The following is a 17,235-nucleotide window of genomic DNA, read 5'->3' as shown; positions in this document are numbered from 1 at the left end:
CGGCTGGCGCGAGCGTAAGGACTTTTCCCCAAGGGTTCGGCAGGGGGCTCTTCCTCCTTCTGCAGAAAAATCGTTTTGTTCTTAATTTCCTTCGCCCAGTCCCTCCAGCGAAGCCTCCAGGCGCCGGAGCGTCCGAGGCGGGCTGCTCCGGGGCTGGGCCGCGCTGCAGTCCGCGCTGATTGTGTGTCACAGAAACGTGTCCCCCGCGCGTGGCGGCGGGCCCGGCCAGGGTCCCGCGGTGTGGCTGGTCCGCTCCGGGGCCGGCTCCGGCCAAGTCGGGGCGAGCTGGGTCGCGCCCTCCTCTCGACGCCGCACAGTCCAGGCAGGCGGGGAGGGGCGGCGGGCGGGGTTGGGGGCGGTGGGCCCGGGCCTGAGGGTCCCGCCCGCGGCTCCACCCGTCCTGTCCGGCCTTCGACGGGGTGGTGTGAAGGGCTGCAGGGTTCCTGGGGTGGGGGTGGGGCTGGGGCGGTGGCCGGGAGGCATCGCGTCGCGTCGGTCCTCCCTCCCTCCGGGGTGGGCGGTCAGACGGGGACGATGTGGAGGCCGAAGCTGTCGGCCTGAAGCTTGATGTGGTCCCCGCGGTAACTAGTGGCGGTCATAGGCAGCGGCAGCAGCGGCAGGGGCGGAGCCCCGGGGGGCGGCACTATAATAATAAGGGGAACCTGGAAGTTAACACAGGAGAAGAATGGGCTGGGTGAGAGGACAAACAGGAGAACAAAAAAGGAAAGAAAAGCAAAGACCTCCCCGGGGCTGGGGTCTGGCGGGATGGGGGCAAGGGAGACCTCGGCTGGGCTGCTGGGCCGGTTGCCCCCAGGAGAGCTTCATTCACCGATGGGAGAGGGGCCCGATCAATGGGTGACCGCCGCCGCCCGACTGGGGACTTTCCGGGGGGGGGGCGAGGGTGGGGGCGGCGCAGAGCCTTCTAACCCCCGGGAAGGGAGAGGAAGGGAGGGAAGGGACGGGAGGCGCGGGCGTCCTCTAGGGATCCCGGGGCCTCAGTGCTGCACTAACAGAGCCTGCCCGCCCGGCACCCGAAGGGCGGGTCGAGGGGAGCGAGACCGGCGTCCGGAAGCAGCCCGGCCAAGCCTGCCCGCGGGCTGACGCGCTGAGCCGCCGGCCAGCCAGGTGGCGTACTCACTTAGTAAGGCGGGGTTGCTGAATCTCCAAGCCTCGTTGTAGGCCGTGTACTGGGGGTGGCTGTACGGGTTGCCGGAGAACTCGCTCCCTGCGGGAGGGTTGGGGAGTGGGGATCAGACCAGCGCAACGCCCGGACGGACCCGACGTGCCCCGCCAGCGGCCTCCCCCGGGCCCGAGGTGCAGGTGCGGCGGGCAGGACAGAGGCAGAGCAATCCACTGGGTCTGCGTGGGGAGAGCCCGTTGCGGGGGGAGTGGGGGGGGGCGGGTGCAGAAGCACCGACCGGCCTCGCACATGGGCCTGGGGGCTCGGGGCTCCGCCGCGGAGGCGCTCTGGGTCACCCAGGGAGGGTTTGTCCCGGGTCCAGGCGCGCCTACCCCGCTGCGTTGGGGTCTAGGGCCTTTTTAGTGGATACTCTGGTTCTAGGAATCGTAGCCCCCACGGGATGGAAGCCGGGGAGGGTGGCGAAGAAAGGCCCTCGGGACACTTTGTCCCAGAAAGTCCTGAGAATGGCATCTCAGCACGGTGCCAATGCAAGGGGTGGGGGTTTCTGCTGGGAAACACCGCCCCCCCCTCCCGCCTTTCCCTGGAGAGATTCGATAGGCGGGCCACGCAGCAGAAGGAGGCGGTGGGAAGCAGGGGGACAGCCCGCCGGTCCGCGAGCGGTTAGCGGAGGGCCCCGTGGGCTGGGAGCGGACGGAAGCTGCTTCCCTCCCTCCGCGGGAGAAAGGCCAGGCCTCCGGGTTTCCCCCTCGCCCTTTCTCCTGTGTGATGACCCCAGACTGTTTACAGTGATCCCTAACCGCGGGTTAAGTAGAGGAGAAGGGGCCCCTCTCCGAGAGGGAGCTGGGGTGGGGGTGGGGGATGCAGCCACTGGAAAGCCTGTTTATTGACGAGGAGGGAAAGCATGCGTGCAGCAGGATAATGAGCTTCTGAGCTCAACTGTGACCAAGAGGAACTGAGCTATCTCCTTCCCCATCGCTAATGAAACAAGTGTAATTTCCTCATCAGCACTAGATTCTGTTTAACGACTCCCCCCTTGCCACCATGAGCTCTCTGCGGCTCCCCTCATCCCCACCTCCTTGCAGGCTTCCCCCCTCCCTCACCCCCACCTCTCTAAGACCTTCTCCAGCCTCCACCTGCTCACTGCTGGGACCTTCCCAGAAGAATCTCCTTGTCCCCAACACTCCTACCCACGCCCCTCCAGATCTGGCCAGGAATCCCCTCACCTACACCTCCCAGCTTTCCTTAGCCAGTTCCTCTAACTCCCTTCAGCCCCTATGGGGGTACAGCACCCCGGAGCAGTCTTCCTTTTTGCCACTGCCCTTCCCCCCACGCTCTGCCTCCCCAGGGCTGCCCCTGGATGCACATCCGGGAGTGGGGCCAGTCACCCTCTTCTATCCTCCCCCACCGTGGGGGTTGTGTGTCAGGGAAGGGACACACAAGAGGGCAACCAGCAGGAGTGGACTGCAGGCCCAGCGAGTCTCACCCTCTTGAAGATAAGAGGGTTTTTTGGTGTGTATACGAACAGAAGCTTCAGCTCTCTCTGGCTTCAAGCCAGGCTCCCAATCTGGGATGGGAGGTTGGAAAGAGCACAACCTCCAGCTACAGTCCTCAGTCCCTAAATCCGGCCTCTGCCTCTCCGATCCACAGTCCAGACCCAACTCCTCCCAGGAGCAATGAGGGCCCGGTACCTCTGAGGAGACGTGGTTCTCTAGCTTGTCTCTCTGAAGCCAGAGTCTCTCTGGATCCTGCCATAGCCTGTCTTCTGTTCCTCTTTCCTTAGGGACTAGCTCCCTCCTCTCCCTGGGGTGGGGTCAGTTCACACCGGTTTTCCCTGCGGGTTGGTGTGGACCAGGGTGGCTTTGTCTGAGTGACTGACAATGCCCCTGGAAATGGTTCTGGGCTCCAAGTTTCCATGGAAACCAGGGCAGGCCCTTCCAAGCAGTGTCAGCTGGCTGGGGTGGGCTGGGGCACGGAGAGAGGAGCCGGGGCACAGGCTCCGCTGGGTGGGCACCGTGGAGGGGCCCTGGCATACGGTGGGGTGCACACAAGAGCCCCTTCGGCCAACTCCCTCCCTGGGTTGCTCCTGAGGGAGGACGAGGGACCAACCGCAGCCTCTAGGGAGAGAGAGGGATGGAACAGAAAAGCCTTGGGGGGAGGGGACGTTGGGTCTCCCCCCACCCCCAGCCTCAGACTACCGCCGACTCAGCAGCTCACCCACAGCGTAGTCACCCCCATCTAAACGAGGCAGCTGCACCATTGTCACCTACCAGGCACCATTCCTGCCAGGGTGGAGGTGGGGTAGCTTCCCTGGCCAGTGGGGGGCACGTGAGGGGGGTAACCAGGCAGGGTGGTGCTCGCCATGTCACGACCTAGAAAGACACAAAGGGGAAGGGGTGAGGCCTGGAAGGGAGAGGCCTGCCTCTGCTCCCACCAGGGTACTCCATGGGAAGGACGCTCTTGGCAAGGAGGGAGCAGACATGTGGCAGAAGAGCTGAATGAGCAGGTCCGCGTGCGCCCTTACACGCGTTGAAGCCCGTTAGCTAAACGTCTGTCCTATGATCGGCCATGCACCTCTGCTGTTTCCAGCACTTTGTGTGTCTCTGTGTGCGTTCGTGTGCCTACGTGTTCGCCTTTGCTTGTGTCCCTTTGTTGCCCAAACCCAGATGGAGGGGGGGGGGTGACCTGCTTTTATTCCTCCTCCCCAGCAAGATACTCAGCTGTGGTCTCTCTGGTAGCCAAATGGACCTCTATCACCTTGTTCACCCTGCACCTCTCTAACACCCCATCTTTCCTTCAGACTTGGGAGGGTACCCCCACCCCCACCCATTCTGGGCCCGATGGGCATTTCTTGTTCTCTCTCAGTGGAGCTGCAGGTGCTGGGCCTGGCAGGTGTGGAGAGTGGGGGTGGGGGAGGCATCCAGTGGGTTACTTTGCTCTTAGTGTTTATGGCATTTAAATGATATGGGGCGCCTGGGTGGCTCAGTGGGTTGAGCGTCCGACTTTGGCTCAGGTCATGATCTCGTGGTTCATGAGTTCAAGCCCCGCCTCAGGCTCTGTGCTGACAGCTCAGAGCCTGGATCCCACTTCGGATTCTGTCTCCCTCTCTCTCTGTTCCTTCCTCGCTCACACTCGGTGTCGCTCTCTCTCAAAAATGAATAAAGAATTTAAAAAATTTTAAATGATAAAAAAAACCATCCCTGAAGTGAATCAGGGGCTTTGAGCCAACAGTTCAAGTGGATCAGATCAAGTTCCAACGAGCAAACCCCTCTCCCCCCACCAACTGCCGGACCTCAGTCTCTGGAAACTTCTACTAGCTAGAGTCTGGAGGGTGGGAAGCAGGGCTTTCCTTCACAGTGTCCTGGAGTGAAGGTAAAGCAAGCCAGTATTAGGGAGCCACCCATGGTTCACAGACATCTCTGGGATGCAGCGACACCTGAGTGGCCTCCCTTTCTTGCCTGTCCCCTCCATCGCCATGAAGGGATCACCACCTCCCTTATGTTTTATGCCTCAATCTTTAATGCCAACAATCTGCCCTCTTCCCTCTCCCGCAGTGCCATGCCCTAGAGACAATGTGATGCTCTCCTGGGTCCCATTTATCCTCTCCAGATTCCCCTTATCCTCCTCTTCAGCCTGTCCACTGTCCCACTCTGGTGCCTCTGTCTGACCCTGAGAAGGCAAGGTGTGGCAAGATGCAGGGAGTCACAGAACTCTGCACATCTGGCCCAGTGCGTTTCCTTTTCCTCAGCTCCCCCCACCCACCCGCAGCTTTCATCCTCCCTATGGCTATTCCAAAGTGCCCCTCGCTCTCCTGGCCACTCTCTCTGTGAATTTCACCTCATCTCCTACTTTTCTGACCCGTGTGAGTTTCCTCACTTCTCCCTCAACACATCTGAGTGATTCAATTCTCCCAAAGTACACAGGGCTACAGCTCAGGCTTTTGCATTTCCAGCTGCCTGCTGAACATTTTCATTAGCTGTCCCACTGTCACCTAAAACTGAGCAGGAATAAACGCAGACTCATCTTCCTCCCAATCAGGTCTCCTGACCCTCTTGAAGACCACCAGACCAAACACTTTAGAATCCTTCTGGATGTATAGCCTTTGTCCTTCCCCTTTAGATGAAGTCAGTCAGCAAGTGTTATCAATTCCCCTTAGCAATGTCTGTAACATCAGTCCCGTCTCCATTGCCTCTCCCACCTCCATAGCTCAGCTCCTGAGCACCTGCCCCTGGTCAGCCACAACAGTGTTTTTGCTTGTATTCCCTGCCTCCACGTTCTTGCCTCTCCCATCTATCCCAAGGGTGGCTGCCTGGCTAGTCCTCATGAAACGTTGCGTTCAACCTATCACTTCCCTTGTGAAGACCACCATGGATTCTCTGCGGTCCACAGTTGCAATCCACACTCTGCCAAGGCTTTCAAAGCCTCCTGGGTACTCTCCCCACCTGACTTTCTCAGCTCTGATTCTCACTCCACCTGGTTTAGTTGGACTGCTTTCATGGGCGGGTGCGCTGTGGAACCTCTGTGCTTTTGCCGTATCGTTTTGTCTTCCGCATAGCTACCCTCCCCTTCCAGCTCGAGCCTTAAAATGCCTACCATTCTACCCATCAGGGAAGTTTCTTCCTTCCAAATTTCTACAGTGTCTGTGCTGCATGGCTGACCACGACATTATATTTCATAAGGCATCAGACCCGTTGTTTCATATTATGGCTTGCTTCCTCAAATAGACCATAATCAAACTGAGGGCAGGGCCCTGTCTTCTGCTCTGCCTTGCATGGTTGGTAACTCAATAAAGGATGCTCAATAAATATTTACTGATTGATTCTCTATCACTCTGTTGCACTTACAGCCAACGCCAGGCGGGTTGTATTGTTTTCTGACTGTTTCATGTGTGCTGGTCTCTTTTGAAGAGGTAAAGGCTGGGGCAGAATGTCAATGCTGAAATCTGCTTTTTCTCTAAAAATAGTTTGAACAGGCCATTATGAATTTTTAGGGCATGATGAGAGATGACAGTGACTTGTATTGTGACTTATAGCCCATCAAGCAATAGAATGGTTCTCTTCTCTACTGTCTAATATAGCTAAGGTCTTATATTTCCTAAAACTCAAGAACAAACAATGGAGCAGAACCATCAGACAAGAGATCACTTCGGACTCCCAGAGAGGAAGAAGGAAGTATCTGTGCCTGCTTTGTTGTGGGTTTTCTTTCATTGACTTCTATCGTCAATACAAGTTTCACTCCTCCTGACCATCTCTCAGTGGAGTGGGCCTGAAATGGACAAGGACGGCGATATTTATCAACTCCTTGAGAGACTAATAATATGGCATGTGCTGGTCAAAAAGCCCCAAGACAGAGGAGAGTTAGGGAAGATGTAGAGGTTTTGAAATGAGAAAGATATAGAAATCCAATTCCTCCTGGTCCTGCGATCTTAATGCCTGGAAAGCAGCCAGAAAAGTGAAAAACAGGAATCTAAATGCGTCCGAATTCTGATTTTCAGCTGCCTGGTTCCTACAGCCTGCCACACATGAATTCCTTATAATCTGAGGTTGTGTCATACAATTCCCTACCTAGCTTCGGAGAAAGGAAGAGAGGCTGGATGCCTGGAAAGGTGTCTCCAGCTAGCCTGGAGTTATCCCCACTGCACTGTTTAGTTCCACTGGCTTTTGCTCTTGCAAAACAGTCAGAGGCTAACTTCCGGCACACAGAAACTTCTGCATGCTGGAAGTCACCCGCGGAATTGTTCCTTGAAAGACACATTCCCAAATTCTAGTTAAAGAACTGAACCCGGGAAGTGCTTTTCAGACATTTTTAAAATGTGAGAGAAGATGCCCAGGACGAGGAAGAAGCACGCAAGCTTCCTGGTGTTCTGCATACAGCTGCGAAGCTGCTGCCACTGCGGATTCTGAAACATCAGCATCACCACAAAGAGGTGCCCATCAGGACCCCTGAGCCAACGGAGGTGCAAGCCGCCGCATACAAAGCACGCTCAATGGCTTCATTAGTACACAGGTGACACCAGAAGAGGAGGAAAAAATTGACCAAACTCTTGCCAGAGCCATATATTCTTCTGGAACCCCGTTGTCAATAATGGAAAACACGTACCGCAGGAAGTTTTCAAATTACTAAGACCATCATACCATTTGCCCAGCAGCATTCTTTGAGCAAGCCTCTTTTAGCGAGAGATATGAATGGGTAATGGAATGTGTGCAAGGAAGAATCGGCAGAGCACTGCAGACGGATGGACACATGGGAGCAGAGAGAGACTCGAGAACTGGAAGCACAACCAACCCCTAAAAACAAAGGAGCGAAAGCACAGAAGGAGGAGGAAACAGCCACGTGGCGAAAGACATAGGTTAGTAAGTACGTGTTACCCAACAGAGGATAGGGAGAGGCAAGAGTGTTTTGCTCACCCACAGTGCCAGTCATGGGACAACAGCACCAGGAATCACAAATGGACAAGAACCCACATATGGCCAGGGGAATGGGCGTTTCGCGTTGGACCCTTGCTTCCTAAGATGACAACGTTTTAAAGATGGAAGAGCCTTCGAGACGATCTAACGTCCTTGTTTCAAAGTTGAGAAAAATGGAGGCGCGGAGAGGCATCAAGATTTCCTAATGGGTCTAGAGCTAGTAAAGGAGAGAGCCAGAGTTCGAAGCTGTGTCTGTCCCACACCGCCTTTTAGTGATAACGTGAAGCCAGATAATTCCCAAAAGAGCCAAAGGAAAGGAAAAGAAGTCATCCAACAGGCAAAAGCTCATACTGTCGCCGTTGTCATTAAGATGAGGCAAGAAAAAACAGGACATAAAGAATAAAATACTGACACCGAAAGTCTGTAGTAAAACTCCATGGGGTGGAGTATTAATCTCCTTGGAGAGTTTTCTAAAAAACAAAGAGGCTCTTTAAGAAACAGTAGTAGTCGAGAATCTTAAAGCACCCAGAAGTGTTAGCAGCACTGTACTTGATGAGGATGTCTTCTCAGTTCAACTGCAGAAGTCCCTGAAGAGTCTACAGCCAATTTCTACAGCAATCACTACATCTGAATCAGACGGTGCACTTTTGTCAGACATTCCTTACCAAATGGGCCAGATCAAATCAACTGTTTTGGAGAATCTAAGTGCAGTTCCTCTTACAAAGCACAGAGAAAAGCAAGGCGAATGACTTTATTAAGAAATTGGAAAATTTCAGTCACCAGAGAATTTATGCTATCTTGTCAGCTCTAAGATTCAAGGGCAGAGTTGTGTTTCTACTTGATCTAGTCTAGCTCGCATTCATCGAACACCGACGACAGCTAGGCACTGTCCGAAACATTTTCTGTGTCTTCTCTCTTTTAATCCTCATATCTACCAATGATGTCGATCTGCTTGGAATCCCCGTTGTATAGATGAAAAACTGAAACTCAGAGGGGCGAAGTATTATGTTCGAGATTTCACAGAGAGTAGATGGTTGAATCTGGATGACAGAATAAGCAGGACCATAGGAACTGATTCTAGAATGACATTCTTGAGTATTATAGACCCAGAAAATAGGTATTTGGTCCAGGAAGGTAACCCGGGATGGTGCTAAATGAATCCTTCCTACAGCAACATCTTGTGGTTCCTTGTTTCTTGCATGGTTCAGGTTCTTTCATTTTCTACAGCAAGGGTTTTAAACTGGAGTTCACTGATCCTGCAGGGACTCCATAGATACGCTTCACAGGGTCCATGTAAAGCTATACATCAGATGTTATGAGCACACATATATAACATCTAGATGGCCTTTATCATATTCGCAAAAGTATGCCTGACTCGGAGATGGAGAAACACTATTTATAACACACCAAACGAACCTCCTTTCTTTGGCCTAAGAAAGACACCGATTTGTTCGAAAGCACTTCAATCGTACCAGGAGACGAGATCCTACAGAGAACAGCAGGAGAATATGTGAGGGAGCGGAGAGTCTTATCTCAAGTAGGGGAAACGTCAGCATCCCGAAGACCCGGGAAACAATAAAAAGGCAGCTGCCCGAGTGGCGGAGGTGCTCGGGCTCAGGGATGACTCAGACCACCAGACTTATTAGACACAGATTTATACAGCCAAAGTTCCAGTCGGTGAGTGTAGGGGTGCTTTTCCGCAGCATCGTTCTCTGAAAATGAGCACTTCTGCCATCCGCTCGACACTGTGGAGGAGCCTAAGGCCAGAAAACATAACTCTTGTTTTACTATCCTAGTCTCAAGTTTTGTCTGCTTCTCATAAGGTACTGACGATGAAGACATTAGATTGCTCCGAGGTTGGCGGTCTGTGCCCGCGTTTGACACAAGCATCCGTAATACTTCCAAGAATGCGCAGTTATTAAATCTGTAATTACCGCCTCAATACACTGCACATTCACACTGGTGTACCGATTATAATCACCTAATGACCAATCCAAGTTTAAATAATATGCTAAAGTAACAAACTTCACCTCCGTGAAAGCTGCTTTTTAAGGAGTTTCCCACTTAGTTCGTGCTGTTTCTTATTTCCAAGGTTTCCAAATCCTCCCAAAGGTTCTTCCTTGAGGGCAGAGGTGCCTGCGCGACGGCCGCCAGCCCCGGGCACCGCACCGTGCTGGCCCCAGAGCTCTTCATCCTGAGCCCTGCCTACTCTGGGTTCCAGCAGAGGGGGCTGTGCCCGCAGCTCAGGTGGCTGCTCTCCTAGCTGATCTTGCTTCCCACTGACAGCTGGACCTTTAGTCCCTGCGGTGTCCTGGGCAGGGACGCCGCCCAGATCTGTGTGGGCTCAGGGGGGGTCTGCGCCCAGACAGCCAACCAGCTGGATACACCAGCCATGCCGTCCCCACCCCTTCCCCTTCCAGCACACTCACTGCCCTCATCTGAGCCCCCCAAGAGGTGGCTTCCCTTTAACTCAGCTGGACCGTGGAGGGAGCTACAGCCTCAGGATCCTGGGATAAGGCTAGGGAGTGTTGGGGAGAATCACATTTTCAAAGGCCTGAAAGAGAATCTGGCTATCTCCTAGTCCAACCCCCCTTACCTTACAGAGAAGGAAACTGAGGCTCAGAGAGAGGGGAAGACATCCCAGCCCTCTCCTCCCTCACTTCCCCAAGCTGCCTTCTCTGGCTCCTTTAGCAAATCCCAAGTGGAGACCAGGAGTTGGGCGGGTGCTGGCGCACCGCCGCCCCCCACCCCCCGGAGGCGGGCCCAGGCTCACTGATGGGCTCAAGAGCACGAGAGACCCTCGTGCTGGGTGGGCAGAGGTTAAGCCTGTTTGCACAGTCTCCCGATACTCCAGGTCTCCCAGTTCCTCTCCGGCTTTATTTTGCTCTCTGAGACCACTGAATTGTCAGCTCTAATCCTTCCGAAAGCGCAGCGTTTTTCAGGCGCTCTGTGTAAGTGAAACCCTAATCCCAAGGAAAACGGCCACTTAAGCTGCTGGAGCATTAGGCTGCTCTTGGAGTGGGCCGCAGACTTCCTCCCTCCCTGCCTAGCAGCCCAGCCGCCACCGGGGAGGAGAGGAGAGGATTCCAGGCTGAAGGGAGCAAAGCCCTCTCAGAAGTAACAATAGTGGCAAGGCTTGCCTCCCAAAGCTCAGGGGTGAAAAAGTACTGGCTTGTTTGTCCTGAGGCTAATAGTGGGGGAAGGAAAGATTCTGATCACCCTGGGCCAGGTGTGTGAGTGTGTGTGTGTGGGGGGGGGGGGGGATAGGGGGGGTGTTTCCTGTCACCTTGGGGGGTGGCTGGCTCTCTGGGGGAAACAGGCTTTCAGGTCTTACCTAGGTGGCTTTGAGCCCACCAGGACATTTCTGAGCCCTTGGTCCCAAAGCATACCTGGAATATTCATCAGGATACCACCATTTAGAATTTCTGGTTATTCAGAAAAGATTAAGTTGACTGATTTTACTTTTACTTAGCCAAACTTTTCTTCTTAGAAAGGGCCAAATAATGAACAAGCTCAGTGGCAGGGGAGCCCCCTTTTGGGGAATTGTCCTTTGGGAGCCCCCCCCCCCATGCATCTCTAAACATCTATGACAGCTGAAAGGTCCTCTCTAACCCAGCTAATCATGAAGATAGTGCCCAGTGCTTTCTATTAGGCAACTCTTTGTTAGCCTGAGTTGGCTACTATATGCACTTGGAATAAAGATCATTGATTTCTTAAAAATATTTTGAATTCATATTAAAACTGGCCCCTCCTGGGGTGCCTGGGTGGCTCAGTCGGTTAAGCGTCGGACTTCGGCTCAGGTCATGATCTCAAGGTCTGTGAGTTCGAGCCCCGCGTCGGGCTCTGTGCTGACAGCTCAGAGCCTGGAGCCTGCTCTGGATTCTGTGTCTCCCTCTCTCTCTCTCTGCCCCTCCCCTGCTAGTACTCTCTCTATCAAAAATAAATAAAAACATTAAAAAAAAAAACCTGGCCCCTCTCCCTGGTCTCTACATGGGTCAGCGAGCCCTTGCTGTGGAGGATGAAGCACAATCCATCTGGGGTGCTCAGCCTTTGGGTCTCTTGGATGGAAGGAAGAGACGAAGGGAGAAGTCAAGAGGAAGGCCCAAGGTATGACCACAGTACTGCATCTTTGTTAAAATACCCTGGAGCCTTTCATACTGTCTTCATAGTCCCCATGACTCTCCTCCCCTCTGCAACTCCATTAGCAGCCCACCCCGCACCCCGCTGTGCTTCTGTCCAAGGCACCCTGCTGGGATGGGCAGCCCATCGCCACTGGGATGGCTGGTAGGCACAGACATGGGATGTGGATTGAGGATGAAAATTGGGGTGGTACAGCTTTTATTCTGCTCCAATTTGATCTCACTCTCCCAGTCCTAGAGTGGATTGATGCCCCTTCTTTTCAGTATCCTTTCCCTTTAGAGGTGAACTGGATAAAGGAGGAAGGGGCAGAGCCCTGATGCAATGACTCCCTAAGCTGCAGGCCCAGGGCACCCGCATTATCTGTCAATGTCTCATTGCTATGGAAATGCCCCCATAATTAAATCAGAGCTGAGGTCTAAGGCCTGGAGGTCCTTGGGGATGTAGCCGGAGGCCTCAGGGATGTCTGGAGGAGGCTAGCTTCATACTGTTGGGCCTTCTCAGCCTAAATGAAGAGTCCAGGGCCCGTGGGTGCTGTGCAGAAGCCCTCTGGTCTGGTTTGGCCTCCTCAGCAAAGGGCTCTGACTTGCTGTATGTCAGAAGTTGCCCTAGCGCCCTTCTTTCAAGGTTGGAGAGGAACTCTGATGTCTGTGCCCTAAATTCCTCTAGCTAATCAGGGTCTTTGAGCTGACAGACAAGGCTAGGAGACTCCCAGCCTCCTTTAGAAACATTTCTCAGCCTTTATTGCCCTCTCCTCCCCCGGAGGGGCTGGCCAAGAGCTAAGCTGTTTGTTTTATGGAGGGAAGTGCAGTTGCATTGGAAGGGGGTTGTTAACTACAGGAAAGAGGCAGTTTCTGGAGGTCCTCAGGACTCCCCGGTAGGAGGAGGAGGGTTTCCCAGGACCCACACTTCTATCGGCTAAAAAGCCGCTTCGCTCACCATCCCAGATGTGGGCAGGGGGTCTGAGCTTCTGAGAGCCCACAACCCTTTTTCAGAAGCTGAGCCTGCACTGTCCGCACAGGCCTCCAGGACCTGGGGGGGGGGGGTCAGCCCTGCTTTCCAGCTTTGACCTCTGCCTTATTGACCTCCCCCTACCTCTGCTCAAATTTACCAGCTTCCAGGAGAATCTTCTGCTCCCTCTCTCCCCCGCCTTGAGCAGCATCCACATCTCCTCCTGGGTCTTAGCTATAGATTCCTTCAGAGCTGCAGTCTTAAGGCATCACGAGAAGTTTCTCCCAAACTCTTGGAATAACACCCCCTTCTCCCCCCACTGCCAGGGTAGGGAAGCTAACAAGGCTCTTCTTCTCACTGAGGAGGAATGTATTTTCCTCATCCCTAGCTTTCCAAAGTTCAGACATTTTTTTCCAAAGAAAAGGGAAGATTCTCTGCTGACCCTTTGATCTGGGAGTTTGGAGAAGCAGGGGACAGGCTGTACTCTCAGGGTACAGGCCTGAGGCTCAGCTCTTTCCATGGCGCCTGGACCTCAAAACCATGCACTATAGGTGCGGTCTTCAGCCTTTGTCCTTTCTGATCTTTATTACCTGACGATTGGCTGAGCAGTGGCGGGGAGGGGGATGTGATATCTAGATCTGTAACAAACACAAAACTGATACTTAACTTTTATCTTTTTAAGACTAAAACATGTTTATTTTATAGATGCTTTTGGACTGCTCTACCATGTCCCGTTCTTGGGGAGAGTAATCGTCCTTTTGATTGCTTCTGCTAACTCTCCCTCACGATAGCTTGTATTCACATGAAGTATGTAGTTTTTTTTTGTTTTTTGTTTTTTTTTGTAGCAAGCTCATCTTCAGTGGCGGAGTCCCAGGTGCCCGAGGTTGGGGACTGCCCCTACAGAGAAGGTCTGCCCTTGTCCCTGCTGGGGTTTCTGAGTGGGTCACTATTCTAGACACATTTTTATGCCAGCTATTGGCTGGGGAGTTCCTGTCACACTCTCGGGTATAAACTTGAACTCTTGAACCAGGGTCAGGCTTCAGGGCGCCATTTTTCATGGAGACCATTTTTCCCCCTTGCTTGCTTCCCTGGACCCACTGGGATACGTTTATGTGTCTCCCTTTCACGGACAGTGTTGTCCTGCTCTGTCCCTGGCTTTATGCGGGGTAATGCTCAGTTCTAGCTTCCTGCTTCTTTTGGACCCAAGGTCATGGCTCCTCTCTGGTGTGTTACAACCCCAACGTCCCCCAGTTAGGGTCCACCTCCAGTGCGATACCCTCAGTCTCTCACAGATCGCCCGGGCTTTGAGTTTCCCTCTACGTCTGGTGCCACAGAGTGAGACTTGTCTGTGTATTAACAATTCTTGTTGTTACATTTTACCCAGCGGTGTTTTGGTGAGTGCAGCCTGCCTGGTTTCTGGACATTGGCCTCATTCCCCCGTTACCTCTCTGGGACTAAAAGGAGGGCGGCAAGGATTACGCTCGCGTGCATCTCTCCTGGTGCTTGGTGCTGATGCCCACTAGAGGCCAGTGAAGCCCACTTGTGCATCAAGTCCAGGGGCCGCTGGGTTCCTGGGAGGCCAGGGTAAGCACGGAGAGCCGCCGAACGATCCCTGACTCGCTCCGTTTGGCCTCCAGGGGGGGGAACCTGCTCTCCCCTTCGGGGTGGACTTTCGCCAGGTGAAGGGACTCTCTCAATGCTCAGGCGCGTCTCCAAGAGACTCGGGGAATCCCGAAACTAGTACTCATCTTCTCTCAGATCAACATTGTTGCCAGTGTCCCCTCATGCTCCTCTATGGCTAGAGACCTGGACAGACACAGGAAGGGAGAGGTTGGGGTGGGGCTAGCGGGGGAAGAAGGGCTGTTTCCTACCAGTGGTGGGAGATTTGAAGGCATCGGCAGGCACACAGTTGGAGCCAGAGTCCTCACTGAAGTCCTGACCTAGAGGTCCCTGGGACTACTGAGGGGTCGATGGCGGCCCCCTATGGAGTCCTTTGGAAGGGTGAGAAGTGATAGAAGGCACCAGCCATCAGCCAGCCAACCTGAGGAAGCCTGGGGCCAGAGTACCCCCAACCCACTCTCTCATCTAGCTGGTCCCTTTTTCCTTATCACTTCGGAGACGCTCGGCTCCGTTCCAGACCAGCAGCCTAGAGCAGTGGGCTGGAGAGAAGAGACGCCGCTGAGCTAGAGCAGCCCAGCGGCGGAAGGGAAAGTGGGTGATAAATTTAAATAACCAGCTTGACTTGGCAGCTTGCTGAGTTGTGATGCAGTGAAATTAAAATCTCGGCAGAACTTGCAAACACTACCCAGAAAAATCGGTCTCTCTCCTTGGTTCCAAGATGGAAGGTGGGGAGGGGAGGCTATCAGGCCAGGCCCCAGTCGCTGGCAGCCACCCTTGCTTGCAATGTGATTAGCTGTGTCCTGGCCCACTGGGCCCCACTCTCCCCTCCACACAATAGCCAAGGCTCCTCTCTCCTCTCAGTCCTGACCTTGTGGAACAGCTGTATCAAGTGGCTGGTGAAGTTTGAAATCAGCCTCCAGTGCCAGGAGGTGGCAGGAATATCAATAAGGTCGGTTCTTCAGGTTGGGCTAGGGCCTTGCTGGGCCGGTTTCCTCAGGGCTCACACCTGAAGGTTTATAGCCTCAGCTGCCTGTCCCCCGGGGAGGAAGGCGAGCTGGGTGCCTGAGGCACGGCGGGGATGAAGAGGGTTCCTTGAACACCTTAGCACGCCCAAGCCAGGCTGTGGGCACGCATGACCTCCCTGCTCCCTCCCCTTTAGCACACGCCTGGCCAGAACGAGCCTCCCCTTTTCTTTCTCCACCAAAGCCCTTCATATTCTCCAACCAAATAAGCTTTTTAAGACTCTCCGAGGGGAATTTCCACAAATACACCAAAAGCCTCTCCCGTATCCCAGCTGGGCTTGAAGTTGTCACAGATGCCAAGATCCTTCTAGAAGAACACAGCCCAAGTCCACCTCTCTCGTGTCTGTTCTCCTTGCATCGCTGCTCACTGCTCCCCACAAAGTCCTGGCCCGAAGGCCACCATGCTGGACCCGCTCCTGAGCCGGCGCATGAAGTCTCTGGGCACCGCCCCGTTTCTCACCTTGATAGTACCTCTAGCAATTTCTGTTTGTCCCCATAATAAACACATCGTGAATCATTCATCTTTAATAGATTATGCAAATTAGGAGGACATAAAATCAACAAAGATCAATAACTGCAGCCGTTTAATTGCCAGCAAAAACATTTTAAGAATGAGCATAATCTGAAGCCCTTTCTCGGGTAATGGCACCATTAATCCAAACACTGGATCTTGGCCTAAGTCTGGAAAAATCATTCCCTGCCCCCACCTCCTCCCACCTCCCCTCCCCCACCTCTCCACACACTTCCCTCTTTTTGGTAATTTCCAGTTTCTGAGCGAGTTTCCCGTCATTACCACTGGTGAACAGCTCCGAATGTTAATGGTTCTGCTTTTGTTACTCCTCGCTTGATTGAAATGTCGCATACAGATTGAGATGTTAGTGCTAACTTGCCACCTGGGAATGTCAAGCTGGGTCTGAAATGAACTTTTCTCACACTTGGATCCAGATGGATCAGCCGGAGATGTTCCCAGGCTGAGCTGGGACCGTTCCAGGGCCATGGGGGGGGGGGGGGGCGGGCAGGAAGGCGGGCGGGGGATGCTCAAGGTGGAGGCACTTCTCTGCACCAGCCTGAGTTCTCCTGCAGCAGGAACCCTACCCGAAGGTCCATCTCTCCACCCCAGGGAGCCTCTGCCTTCTGGACTGTGGCCCCGGGCACAGAGAAGCACAGCTGGGATTAGAGACGAGTCTCTTGGACTCTCTTTTGTCAGCTGCCTGGGGTGGACCACCTTTGGGAAGTGGCCACTGAAACTCTCAGCAGACCGGAAAGGTGGCCCGGCCTGCACCTTTGCTCTGCCTTGGGTCAGAACCCCCAGTGGCTCAGAGGGCTTCCACGTTGGCTAAGGAGGGCTTGAGTCGAGGCCCAGTTGATAACAGGCAGTGTCCTGACCCACCCACCTGTCACTCCCGAAAGCCCCATCCAGTTCTCTGACACTTCCAGAACAGTCTCTGATTGCCTAGCCAGAGAGCTCCACCCTGTCCGGGCCAGAAACAGTTGTAGCAGGACGCCTCTGGAGGAGAAGCTGCGAGAGCTCACAGCAGGGCCCTCCCCAGCCCCTAGTTGGAGGCCGTGTGGCCACTCACAGCCCATCTCAGGCCTGAGCCCTGCTCAGATGGGCTCCAAGTCAGAACAGGGCCTGTTCCCTGTCTTTGCCGCTGGCTGTGACGCTGGCTGCCAGGTCCCCGGGCCGCCTCCGCCCGCCTCGCTCGGCAGGTAACGCCTCAGTGTCTCCCAATCCCCACCGAGACCCTTCTCAATCATTCTGTCTCCCAAGGAACAAACGGCACATTGGCTTTAGTGTCTCCAGAATAATTAGGTGAATTTTAATAACACCTCAATGTGTGTTTCTCCCACTTGGGCACTTCCCTGGCCCGGAAAGCCTTCCACAGTGCCAGGCGCCTTCCACAGCCCGCAGCCCGGCGGCCTAGAGCGGCATCGGCTGGCCCTGCGCGGCGCCACACTC

At 54.2% G+C, this 17,235-nt stretch overlaps 1 protein-coding gene across 6 annotated transcripts in view; it reads right to left on the bottom strand.

The window, feature by feature from the left end:
* Nucleotides 1–521: 521 nt before the first annotated feature.
* Nucleotides 522–17,235, bottom strand: part of PAX2 (paired box 2) — a 77,284-nt gene continuing 60,570 nt past the window's right edge. For 3 of the 6 annotated variants that reach the window (XM_047072684.1, XM_047072678.1, XM_047072682.1), the window contains 3 exons: nucleotides 3,409–3,510; nucleotides 1,139–1,225; nucleotides 575–662 (listed from right to left, as the gene is read on the bottom strand). In XM_047072684.1, coding sequence (XP_046928640.1) covers nucleotides 586–662; nucleotides 1,139–1,225; nucleotides 3,409–3,510 — 266 coding nt within the window. In that variant the 3' untranslated portion in view covers nucleotides 575–585. Of the gene's footprint in view, nucleotides 663–1,036; nucleotides 1,226–3,169; nucleotides 3,256–3,408; nucleotides 3,511–17,235 lie in introns of those variants that run through there. The other 3 variants (XM_047072683.1, XM_047072679.1, XM_047072680.1) reach the window with 2 other exon arrangements.

This window comes from Lynx rufus, unplaced genomic scaffold, assembly GCF_022079265.1.
Source record: "Lynx rufus isolate CCGP_SWC_20201006 ecotype Redwood Valley unplaced genomic scaffold, mLynRuf1.p SCAF_11, whole genome shotgun sequence".
NCBI classification, from domain to species: Eukaryota; Metazoa; Chordata; class Mammalia; order Carnivora; family Felidae; genus Lynx; species Lynx rufus.
The sequence above is the reverse complement of the archived record's forward strand: the minus strand, read 5'-3'. Positions and strand labels throughout refer to the sequence as shown.